Source organism: Trachurus trachurus (assembly GCF_905171665.1).
Source record: "Trachurus trachurus genome assembly, chromosome: 12".
Lineage (NCBI taxonomy): Eukaryota > Metazoa > Chordata > Actinopteri > Carangiformes > Carangidae > Trachurus > Trachurus trachurus.
This window is the reverse complement of record NC_139908.1, coordinates 24,457,492-24,470,395: the sequence shown is the minus strand read 5'-3', so window position 1 is coordinate 24,470,395 and position 12,904 is coordinate 24,457,492. Positions and strand designations below refer to the sequence as shown.

General features: G+C 43.6%; 3 protein-coding genes across 3 annotated transcripts; all 3 read left to right on the top strand.

Annotated features, from left to right (window-relative positions):
- Window positions 1-3,383: 3,383 nt before the first annotated feature.
- On the top strand, window positions 3,384-3,695 carry LOC310994704 (histone H4; the record flags this gene model as incomplete). The annotated part of the gene is made up of 1 exon (XM_083983488.1): window positions 3,384-3,695. One exon carries the CDS (start codon window positions 3,384-3,386, stop codon window positions 3,693-3,695), a length of 312 nt encoding a protein of 103 aa, XP_083839614.1.
- A 2,914-nt stretch (window positions 3,696-6,609) lies between these two features.
- Window positions 6,610-6,984, top strand: LOC310994700 (histone H2B-like; the record flags this gene model as incomplete). Its single annotated transcript, XM_083983484.1, has 1 exon — window positions 6,610-6,984. One exon carries the CDS (start codon window positions 6,610-6,612, stop codon window positions 6,982-6,984), a length of 375 nt encoding a protein of 124 aa, XP_083839610.1.
- A 1,990-nt stretch (window positions 6,985-8,974) lies between these two features.
- On the top strand, window positions 8,975-9,613 carry LOC310994698 (histone H1-like; the record flags this gene model as incomplete). The annotated part of the gene is made up of 1 exon (XM_083983482.1): window positions 8,975-9,613. The coding sequence occupies one exon, from the start codon at window positions 8,975-8,977 to the stop codon at window positions 9,611-9,613; it is 639 nt and encodes a 212-aa protein (XP_083839608.1).
- Between the last annotated feature and the right edge of the window lie 3,291 nt (window positions 9,614-12,904).

The window sequence follows — 12,904 nt, the reverse complement described above, 5'->3', positions numbered from 1 at the left end:
AGAGAGAACGGCATGCAGGGCTGTGTGTGCAGCCAAGGGACGCCGTGAATGTGGCGACGTAGGGACGAGGACTGTTATGGTGCGTTCAAGGAAACTCGTATTTTTCCGACCGTGAAGTGGTACCAGTTCGATCTGGTACGAGTTCACCGGTCGGAAGTTACGAGTGGCCGTTATAGTGACTTTCCCCAGTAAAACAGGTCGGAAAAACACGAGTGGGTTGCCTGGAACGCTACAAAGTCGTAAGTTGTGACTTGAAGCTGTAATTTACGATTTCAAAAGCCTGCCTGGAGCGCAGCATTAGCCAAAACGACCGGACCACTTGCTTCTGCTTTAAATCTTTTTCACAATGTTGCATGTAAATGTAATGATTGGATTCTCTAATTTAGATGGAAATTTGGGGCAATACCACAGTGAAGATAAAGAAATGGACCTGTTGTTTTCCATCATTAACTCCCTCTCAAGCCAATCCCAGATAGCCTACCTCATTGTAGCCCCAAGAGAGTGTAAATCTCGCATTGTATGACAGATAATACAGAAATACATCTGGGACTATTGGATCTCAGTTTGGAGAGCTTTTTGCGGTTTATTTTTGGTTTCTTATCTTTCCATAAGAAACTGGTGAATAAAGTCTCAATCTCTTTAAACCAGCCCTGTGGAAATTGCAATGGGAGGGAAGCAATGATGTAAATGAATCTCGGTAGAATATTTATTACCTCTGCTCTGCCCCATAGTGACAGTGGGAGAGTCGTCCATCATTTGATGTCTTCATGAATCGTTCTTAGAAGGGGAGGACCATTAAGATCAAAAATTTTAGAAACTGGCGATCTAATGGTTATTCCTAAATACCGCATTCCTTCTGGTCTCCAGGGTGGTTTTCAGGTCCGCTGAGAAGGTTTTAGAGTTCAACGGAATTGCTTCACTCTTACTCCAATTAATTTGGTATCCTGAAAACACACCCAACGATTTAATTAATTCCAAAACTTTCGGTATTGAGTTAATTGGGTTGGATAAGGTCAATAAAATTTCGTCTGCATACATTTTTAACTTAAAATCGTGGCCACCTATCCTTATGTCAGTGATATCGGCATGCTCACGAATGGCGCATGCTAGTGGTTCCAGAGCTAGAACAAAATATTAAAGGGCTTAAGGGGCAGCCTTGTCTTGTTCCACGGTAGAGATGAAAAGGCTTCGTTGCTGATGCTGATTTGTTGCTTGAATAATGAGAGGTTGATGTTGTTGAGCTGTAGGTGTTGATTTTTGGTGAAGATGACACATTGGGTTTTGACGGGGTTGAGTTTGATGCGCCACATGCAATGTTGAAGTTTATCGGCTGCTAGTTGCAGAGATTTCCAACTGGACCAGTAGCAGAGATCGTCTGCAAACTGTGAAACTTTGGCTATGGTGGTTGGGAGGTAGTAGATGTCTGAGGTACAGATGAGAAATAGAAGTGGACTGAGAACTGTGCCTTGTGGTACTCCTGCTTGGTTGGTGAATGGTGTTGAGATGGCTGAGTTGACTTTGACCTTGATGTAGGCTAGTGGTTGTTGAGGAAGCTGGAGAAGCCAACCAGTATACAGATTACTGGACTCAAATTTAAGACTCCCACCAGTGGCTCAATTAGGCCTATTTTAGGGGGGCTGAAGCCTGCAAGTGAGACATTTGACAAAAATCTTAAAAACATGTTAAGAAAAGGTGAGTCAGGGTTCAAGGAGGTATTTTTATCATTAACTAAGACCAGATCAGGCAACAAAATGATCTCCAAATTATATAACGCCATTCAATTATCTAAACAAGAGAATACAGAATACATAAAGAAGAAATGGGAAAAGGAAGTAAGGGTAATGATCACACGAGAGAGCTGGGAGAAAATATGCCAGCTTAGCTACAATGGTTCTCAACCGGGTCAAACACATGGCGGGAGTTCTGCTAGAAAAAACATTGCAAGATTCTTTGTCACACCCATTCAGAAACAACATCAAACGGAGATGGCAAAAACACCAAAAAATAAAAAATAAATAAAAACTGGCTCACCGTCTCCCAAACAATCCTGCCCTCCAGAGAACCATCCAAGAAGCCAAATAAATTGTAAACACCCCCCTGTCATGCATCCTCCATCTGAAGAGCCCCCCTCTCCATCCCCTAATTCCAAGGCCCAGTAACCCAACACAAAACACACAGCACAGACCACCAAACACTCACACCATAGACTGTAAAAAGAAGACTACACTCACACATGAACTTCTTCTTCTTCTTCTTCTTCTGGAATTCCGGCAGGCTGTACGCTTTCAAGCGTAATGCTGCCCTCCACTGGTTATAAATAGGACTACTTATCTAAATCCTCTCGTAGAGCCCAGCAGAGTGCAGGAACCTCAGCACTGCCCTCCCAAAGGAGTCAGATTTTTCTCCTAATGTAAAAATACCTCGAAAGGAAAACACAGTAAGACCCAGATCATACAGATCCATAAACAACTGCCGTCTCTGACTGGAATAGAGGTTAGCCTACAAGAAAGAACCACATGAACTAGCCTACCGTCTCCGGTTCTCCACACTCACACAATCCATTCTCATGTTTACCTATTACTTTTAAACAACTTGCCAGACAACAATGCCCCAGCCTCAACCTAGTTAAAACTCCTTCATCTTTTCGCCCCAATACACTTTTAAATTTTTTCCTCTTGACTGAGGGTTGCAAACAATAATAATGCCTTCCCCTCTGCTCCTGATTCCACTCAACCTGCCACTGCATCTCAAGCTTTTCGTTACATATAGGCCTACTCACACATTCGCTTTTACCCATGATGACACTCAGATCTATATTTTCTTTAGACAGCGACTCTTTAGCCAACTTATCAGCAACTTCGTTTCCCTCGACCCCGAAGTGACCAGGCACCCACATAAAACACACATGGCTCCCTAGCCTCTCAATTCTCAAGAGACAACACAGAATCTCCATTACCAGATCAGGTCGGGCATCACACATGAACATACGAATAGATCACTTATGACACACACACACACACACACACACACACACACACACACACACACACACACACACACACACACACACACACACACACACACACACACACAAGCCTAAATAGGCCTACACATGAACACTTTTATTTTATTCACTTTCTTTCATTCTCTCTCTTTTTATACATAAACCACACAAGGTTGCACTAGACACACATAGCATTTTTTTTTAATCAATTTTTATTTATTTATTCTCTCTCCCTCCTGCCTTGGTCCACTCACGTCCTCCTCCCTCCCTCTTCCTGCTCCTCCCTCTTGCCGCTCACCAAGCTCCACCCTCAACAGCGGGTATAAAGGACAGCCGCGCTGAGCTGCAGCATTGAGTAGACATCTACTGAACTGACAAGATGAGTGGTCGAGGAAAAGGAGGAAAGGGACTCGGTAAAGGAGGCGCCAAGCGTCACCGTAAAGTTCTCCGTGATAACATCCAGGGCATCACCAAGCCCGCCATCCGCCGTCTGGCTCGCCGCGGCGGAGTCAAGCGTATCTCCGGTCTGATCTACGAGGAGACCCGCGGGGTGTTGAAGGTCTTCCTGGAGAACGTCATCCGCGACGCCGTCACCTACACCGAGCACGCCAAGAGGAAGACGGTCACCGCCATGGACGTGGTGTACGCTCTCAAGAGGCAGGGCCGCACTCTGTACGGCTTCGGAGGTTAAAGTCGTTGCATCAATAGCAACAACACAACCAAGGCTCTTTTAAGAGCCACACACACTCACTGAGAGCTTCGTCCTTTGACTATGATGTTTCTCTGTTGCTATGTAGCGACACAGTATCTGCACACTACTGTGATAAAAATGACTTGTTTCCACTGATGACGAAAAAGTGTCAGTATAGGCTACAAAAATTTGTGCTGAAGCCATTTATAGCCAAATGTTACCGTTTGGTAATAGTTATTGATTAATTAGCACAATTATTGATTAATCACTCCAAAGTTAGAAATGGCTATCAATTTCCTATTTGATAATATTTTGATTGGTGTCATATCATTGTAAAGGGAACCTTCTAGGCTTTCATTTCAGCCCATGGTTATATCTTTCCGACAAACACAGGTCACATGACCTCTTTATACCATAAATTACACATTTTCCCACAATTTTCACTACTATATAACTATAAATCACATCAACTATATAGTTTCCTCTATCCCTGTGGGATTGTTGCATCTACACAATAAAGGCACTTTTAAGAGCCACACAGAGAGCTTCGTCCTTTGAATATGAACGTAGCCTAGCCTATATATGTTTTTGCTCTGTCGCTTCGCGTTGATTAGCATCAGAATGGCACTATGAAGGGGTAAATTTATAGACCAAAAGTCTTAGTTCTACAATATCTTCATTTTTTATTTTTTAAAGATTGAGATGGGAGGAGAAACCAAGGTGGCTACAAATGTAACTGCTGGAAGAAAAGCAGAACATTGGCAAGTAGCTACCGTAGGCCTACTTAAAATATTGGCTGAAAACAAAGAGTAGCCTCTGACACCTAGGTCTGACTACAATGTCACAAAAGTATAGTAGCAGCAGTTTGCAAGATGATGAATTAGGCTATTCTGTGCACTCACTAGAACAATGTTTAATCCATGTATCTTATAATGGAATTAACACAAATGTGATTGAATGTAGTATAACCATTGTATGAGATGAAACTTGACAGTTAAAGCAGAAGTGAGTGATCCGGTCGTTTTCGCTAATGCTGCGTTCCAGGCAGGCTTTTGAAATCGTAAATTACAGCTTCAAGTCACAACTTACGACTTTGTAGCGTTCCAGGCAACCCACTCGTGTTTTTCCGACCTGTTTTACCGGTGAAAGTCACTATAACGGCCACTCGTAACTTCCGACCGGTGAACTCGTACCAGATCGAACTGGTACCACTTCACGGTCGGAAAAATACGAGTTTCCTTGAACGCACCATAACAGTCCTCGTCGCTACGTCACCACATTCACGGCGTTCCTTGGCTGCACACACAGCCCTGCATGCCGTTCTCTCTCCTCATTGGATAAAAACTGTAGGATACGATAAATGTTTTCTCTTCGGCTCAGAGCAGAGCAGAGTGACTGACAGACCCGTGTTTCAGTCCAAACACTCTATGTAAGTGATTGCTGTCGGAAGATATAACTACTTAAGACTTATATTAACACAAATATATCACTCACTTCTGCTTTAATATTCAGGAATGACCCACCTAGTAGGGAGGAAGGGACATTACAGAAGAAAGATTACACCATTTTTAGCTAAATGATATTAGATTTAGGAAACATAGGAGAGGTAACCTGCTCTAATTTTTATTGCTGTTGCCTTACTTTTTTGGGAGCTAAAATGATTTTATGAATTATTTGCATGTTAGAGAAATGAAATAACATCTGAACACCAGAAGTCACTCATCTATGGTGTTGTGAACTTGATACAGGACATTCAACCCCATGTAGTCAATCATGGTGTATTCTTTAAATTATGGTATGCTACTCTGTTTTTCACACTTCCATAAGAATAAAGTCGGCCACCAAAATGTTCAGATGAAACCAGAAGGTCTTTTCAGATTACTTGTGTTTATCAACAGCAACAAGAAAGAAAACTGAAGCAAATTTTAATTACTTGCCCATAAAATAAATCACAAAGGAGGCCAATACCTGCACATTTCATATGAACTATATTTTTTCTTTACACCTTTTCTTAATCTTCCTTTAAATTGTGTAGAGCAGTCAACAATTACACTCCTATCACTGAAATACACTTTCATGTTAATGTTGTTCATGCAAACTAATGCTTGGAATTAAATTTCCTTCTGTGGTCTTCACCCTCTGAGTGAGGTAAAAGATGGCAGATGATCTGGCACTGTAGCCTACTCTAAATTTAGCCTTAAACATAACAACAATTAGAGTCTGTAATTCAACTATCCTTAATTTTGAATAACCCAGATTTAATAAACAATCAATTTGTGTGTTCTCTACAGTCAACTTTATGAATTGTTCTTATAGCTCTTTTTTGTAAAGAAAATAATGATTTGATGTTGCTTATGTGTTTCCCCATATTTCCACAAAGTAGCCTACATTAAATCTGAATATTTCTGTAAACTGGGATGAGTCAGCCTTGTTACAGTAACATCAATGACTCCATGGGAACCACTGCTATTTATACATTTTATAATTGTAGAGATATTTAGATTTTGTATGTTTTTATACTATCACATGTTTACACATTATTGCAGTTTGAATCCTAAAAAATAAGCGTTTGGCCTCAGAGTGCAGCGTGCAGTAAAGCTTGAAATTACAAAAATTATTAGCAATCAAATGTTGTCTAATTGATAACTTGAGAAGGTCTAACTGTTCAAAGAACATATCATGTTTACATTAAACTATGAATAAATTGTATCAATAACGAGTCAAGTCAAAGGACAAAGAAAAGAAGTGAATGAATGTCCTACATAGCCACACTAGTGATTTGCGCGGCAACTTCAAGAGGAGCAGCTGAACCAATCAGAGGAGGGGGGCCACACAGTTGTATTTGCATACAGCCTTGTATAAGTAGAGCAGCTCCCTCCTCGTTACTCTCATCTGACTCTGTCTACAGAACAAGATGCCTGAAGCAGCAAAGTCCGCGCCCAAGAAGGGCTCCAAGAAAGCCGTCACCAAGGCCCCCGGTAAGGGCGGCAAGAAGAGGAGAAAGAGCAGGAGGGAGAGCTACGCCATCTACGTCTACAAGGTGCTGAAGCAGGTCCACCCCGACACCGGCATCTCCTCCAAAGCCATGAGCATCATGAACTCCTTCGTCTCCGACATCTTCGAGCGCATCGCCGCCGAGGCCTCTCGTCTGGCTCAATACAACAAGCGCCGCACCATCACCTCCAGGGAGATCCAGACCGCCGTCAGGCTGCTGCTGCCCGGGGAGCTGGCCAAGCACGCCGTGTCTGAGGGCACCAAGGCCGTCACCAAGTACACCAGCTCCAAATAAACAGCTCAGCTGCCGCAACACCCAACAACACAAAGGCTCTTTTCAGAGCCACACACTCTCTCTGCAGAGCAACTCCTCATTTACACACTGGATCAACACAAGTGGACATGTTCACTTAATGTTGTATTTAGTTACAGTCAAAGGACAGTTTAGTTCAAACTCAAATGTGTTGACTATGAAGGTTAATAAAGATCCAACAGTGCATAAACACTGCAGTGTTCAGGTGGAAAATTACATAACACCATTTTGCACTAAAGCATCAGCTGCTGATCCAGGACCTGTTGTGATCTCCACACTGACACTTGGCTCATCACATTGTAGCTCTGATACAGTCTGCTGTAACGGTAGGACAAATGATCTCAAGTCTCATCTTTACTCACTGTGTATTAAAATGCTCACATGTAAACTCAGCTCGTGGTGAATGAATGGACATTAAATGTTGCTGAGACCTCACTGCTCCACACTGACTGACACCAGATCAGTGTGTTGAGGTCAACTGACTGAAACCTGGACTTAACAACCCTCTGTGAAATAAAGAGACCTGATGAAGATGTTTCCTCATCATCATGCTGATGTTTTCACCAGTCAAACTATGAAACCAGTTGTTCTACATTGTAAAGCCACTTTGTATCAGAGTCTGTTCAGCTCTGACTGGAGACATAAGGTCCAAGTCTTTATTTGGAGCCAGATCAGTCACAAGACACATAACATGTAGCCGACCTGTTCTGCACAACTGTGGACTGTACACACTTGTTCAAACATATACACCAGACACACACTAGGCTACATTTGTAAATCCTAATGTGTGTGATGACAGGTACATTATTAGGACCTAGAGCAGAGTTGATGTTTATCTCACAGAGTCTGATGATCACGTCTCTGTTGGGGGACGACATCAGCTCTGGATGTGTTGATGTCGTCATCATGGTCACACTCACAACCTTTATTACACTACAGTAGGCTACTGATAAACTGCTACACTCAGAGACAATCATTATGTTCATCAGCATACTATACTATAGTTACTTTCTATTATATTCCTATTCTTTCTATATCAATAATTTAGAGATGCATAGCCTATTTAACAGTCACACACTGAGAGATTCACTCTGGTCTGACTTATTCTCCCTCCTAAGCCTCTCCATTATTGTTTTGTTTCCTTTATAACTGAGCACTATATAAAATACAAAAACAACATATTAATGTAACAATGATGTGACATGATGTTTGACTTTCATGTCTCTACCAGCAGAGAGCTGTCCAGAGAGCAGCCACACACACATGAAGCTTCACTGTAGCTACACGCAACAAATAAAGATACAATCACTGACACGTGTGTATGAGGATGTTTCACTCTGAGACACTGTAACAATGTGACACTGACGTTGTGTTTTTAATGTAACGAGCTACAGACACATGTTACATTGTTACATCCACGGCTCTGACAGAGGCTGCTTCAGCTTCAGCTTCAGCTTGAGCCTCGGCCGTCAGCGGTGTGTTTGCTGCTCGGACACTAGTGCACTTTGTGACAAAGTGCTGATGAGCAGGAGGCTGCTTTGACTCCAGATGTGTCAAGAAACATGTGGAGCAGCTGGAAACGGTCTTTTGCTGCGCGTGCGGAGCATTTAGCAGCGTTTTAGGAGAGAAATGAGCGGGAAAAGCCCCTGAGCAGCGGCGAGCACCGCGGTGAGCAGCGGAGGTTTGGAGGCTCCACAGACACTTGGCAGAGAGCAGCAGGGCTCCTGGGGACTCGAACATGAACACAGCCCCGTCCGCTCCCGGCTCCTCCACCGCCAGCCTCCAGCTCCTCTCCCACGGGCTTTTGTGACGCTTTGACCCGGGAAGAGAAACACAAGTTTGAGTCCCGGTGTCCCGGCTGCAGCTGGAGCAGGGCTGGGCTGAGTCTCCACGGTTCTCATGGTGTGTTCAAGTACCGCCTCCTGCTCCTGTCCTGCATCAGTCCGCTCCAGTCCAGACTCAGAGAGGAACAATGGCAGAAGAAGCTCCAGCTCCCGTCGCCGCCGCCGCCCCGGCTAAAGCCGCCGCCGCCAAGAAGAAGAAGGCGGCCCCCAGACCCAAGAAGGTGGGGCCCAGCCTCGGGGAGCTGATGGTCCAGGCCGTGGCCGCGTCCAAGGAGCGCAGCGGCGTGTCCCTGGCCGCCCTCAAGAAGGCTCTGGCCGCCGGAGGCTACGACGTGGACAAGAACAAGGTCCGCGTCAAGACCGCCATCAAGAGCCTGGTGGCCAAGGGGACTCTGGTCCAGCTCAAGGGAACCGGGGCCTCCGGCTCCTTCAAGATGCCCAAGGCCGAGCCCAAGAAGACCACCAAGAAGCCGGCGGCCAAGAAGGCCGCTCCCAAAGCCAAGAAGCCCGCAGCCGCCAAGAAACCCGCCGCCGCCGCGGCCAAGAAGAAGACCAAGACCGTAGCAGCCAAGAAGCCAGTAGCCGCCAAGTCCCCCAAGAAGGCCAAGAAACCTGCAGCGGCCCCCAAGAAGGCAGCCAAGAGCCCCAAGAAGCCCACCAAGAGCCCCAAGAAGAAGGTGGTCAAGAAGGCCCCCGCAGCCAAGAAATCCCCCGCCAAGAAGGTGGCCAAGCCCAAAGCCAAGAAGACGGCAGCCAAGAAGAAGTGAGCTGTCCTCACTCAACACATGTTGATCCTGTTGCTCCAAAGGCTCTTTTAAGAGCCACACACACACTCTAAGAGCTGCTTCCTCATCTACACACACACACACACACACACACACACATGAAATATGTATCTCTATGTAACCACTTCTATCAAATTTGATACATGACTTTTTCACATCTCTACATCCTCACTGTGATTTCCCCCCCCTGAAAAACCTCATGTGTAGCCTACAATCAGATACATGCAATGATCACACAAACCACCAGGGTGCACTGATTTATGCACCACCAGACCTTCACTTGGGGCATCCAATATCATTATATGGCTGCTGCCAGTCAGTCACCCATGTCTTTTCTTATGGATATCGTTGCCAATTTTGAAAAAGATGAAAACTTTTACTGAAATAGGAATTTTTACAGCAAAAAAAAAAACTACTTCATCATCCAATACACTTTTATTTATATAGCACATTTTCAACACAAAACTTTACCAGGGTGCTGCACAGTGATCAAAGACATACAAAAACATTGAATTCATCATTTATAACACACAAATACTCATTAGTATGTAGTTTAGACTTACAAATGTTTTACTCATTGATAAGCACTAACTGTATTCATAAACTACATACTAATGAGTATTCATGCATTAGAAATGAACAATTCACTATTTATTAATGCTTAATAGTGCTGTTATAAAGTCTTATCATAAATTGAGCAAAGAGAGAATCAATGTAGAGACCTCCAGATGTTTGTCACCCTCAGTCTGCAGCAGCTGTTTCCTGTTCCACTTTGTCCTCACATCCAGTGCTGCAGCTCTCTCTCTCTGTGCAGCCTGATCTGTTTAACTAAGACTCTGTCTGTGGTTGTTGTCTATGTCCTCATGTGTGTGGCTCTGTCACTCTATGAAGCTTCTCAAGCTCAATTACTGAAATATAAATAGAATTTTTGTTTCAGCTTTCAGGAGTTGTAGAATTGCATGGATCCAGTCCACAGAGACGTGTCACTTTCCTTTCTATTGTATAGATGTGCTACAGTTTGAAGGGATGTCTGCCTGTCTTATGTGACGACCTGCTTATCATACTAAAAGGAGCACACACATCCCTCCACAGCATTTATATACCAACAATCAAAACCATTCTCACCTGTCCCAGGACAACATTGTCAGGCTGATGCAAACCACTTAGCATAATGAAAGGAGAACATGAATCCTCCAGAGCATTTACATGCCTTGTTCAACAAGCTGCTACAAGGAAGAAAAAAAACTTGCAAAACAGAAACCAGAGAAAATGATTTGACTATTGCAACATACACTACTCACAAAAAGTTAGGGATATTTGACAAGAATATCGCTATAAAGACTTCATGCTACAGTGATATTCTAGATATTCTAGTGATATTCTATCATGAGGCCTTTTAAGTAGAAGGATGTACTGGTAATTTCTTTATCTCAAACAACAGCTAACAACAATAGCACAACAAAAATCTCAATGTCTCAATAACTTGATCAGTTTGATCAAAGAGTTGTCTTGGTCTCATGACGTCAACATGTGAACATGGTGGAGAGAGCACGGGGACACAAAAGTGATTTTTTTTTTGCCCATATGCAGCTCATACCATGTCACCATAAAGCACAACTTGGTAGAGGCTCACCATATCATTCAAAAAGTCCTGCACAGGGAATCATTTATTGTGCCTACCTGTCTTGTTTATTTGTCCTAAACAGCCAACAGCGCAAATCACTGCTGTTATATTAGTAAATCATCATTTTAAGGGTCTCGGACATGTAATATCTACTCATGTTCTTATCTTTCGCCTCCCTACGACCTTCCCAGATCCCTGTCTTCCTTTTCTCACAGTGTATGGGACTAATTTACACATGGTTAATTGATATGGATGAATACCGTAAAACTTCAAATAAGGGCCGAGTCCCAAATTGCCGCCGGTCCCAATTAACCGCCGGGTGTAGCAAAATATTTTTTATATTAAACGCCCATCCCAAATAAACGCCGGGTCAAACATTGTTTTTCTGGTTGTCAAAAAATATTCTATGCAAATATAGCGGGTGTCTCGTGACGTTAAAGACGGCCGAGGACCGACGAGACGTCAGCTGGTTGCTCCTGCCCGGTCTGTCCACTCCTCTCAGCCGCACTTCAGCACCTGTCCTGGGCTGCACAGTGTCGGCTCGGCTCGCTCCTCGTTTTAAATAATAATAATAAAAAAAAGGACGGTGGTGCGAGCCAACACAGGTGCTGAAGTGAGGGAGAGGAGTGGAGAGACTGGGCGTCCGCAGGGTTTTTGCAACTTGCGGCGGATCAAGAAGGGCGGAGGACCGACATGACGGGGGGTCTCGGTCTCCTGGTACCTGTGCGGGCCAGGACCGCGGAGGTCAGCGAGAGAGAGAACAAGTCCGCCCCGGCCGTATTTACAGTAATGCCTTGAGAAACGCACGTATCATTCCACCGCCGCCTGCCGCCACGGAGTGAAGCCTCTTTCCCCAGAAGGAGGTCCAGGTTGAACACTATTAATAAACGCAGGTCCCAAATAAACGCAGGTCCCTAATAAACGCCGGTTGATTTGAGCGATTTAAGCAAATAAACGCCCGGGCCCTTATTTGGTGTTTTACGGTATCAAAATATGAAGCCCTAAGATTGAGGGGGTCGTTTTTTTAAAGCCTGCTGAGTAAGAAACTACCCGTTCATTTGCATTGTAGTGGAGATGGAATATGGAGTCATAAATATTTTGTCTAACATTATTTGTTCCACCATTTCAATCGTTTCATTTTAGATGTGAATGTAAAATACATTTGTTCAAATGTGAATAATTTAGGGTATTTTTATTGGGGGGAACAATTCATGTTTTCCAGGATCTGCACCCCTGAGAGAGAGAGGAGAGGACTGTCTACAAATTATCACTGAACCAGAACATTTAGTGGTTCAATGACAATTGAACACCTTGTTAGAGAACAGCATGTTATTCAATAAGGACTGAAACATTGAACATGTGCATTCAAAAGTTTAGAAGGCTAAATTAAGTTGACCTGTAAAGGTTATAGTGCATTTTAGGTAGCCTACATTCTGAAATGTAATTTACATCCTAACTTTTTAGAGTAGCGTATAGGGAAGGAAATCTAATAGAAAAAGTGTCTGTGAGACTGTTTATTCAAAAACTATAAAATCATCACTGAGTTGTGAGGTGTTGAATAATATAAAAGTAAATTTCTTAATTGTAATGCATGTGTTGTGTTGGTGAGAGTGCAGGAGCTGCTCTTTGTTAACGAGTGTGTGGCTCTT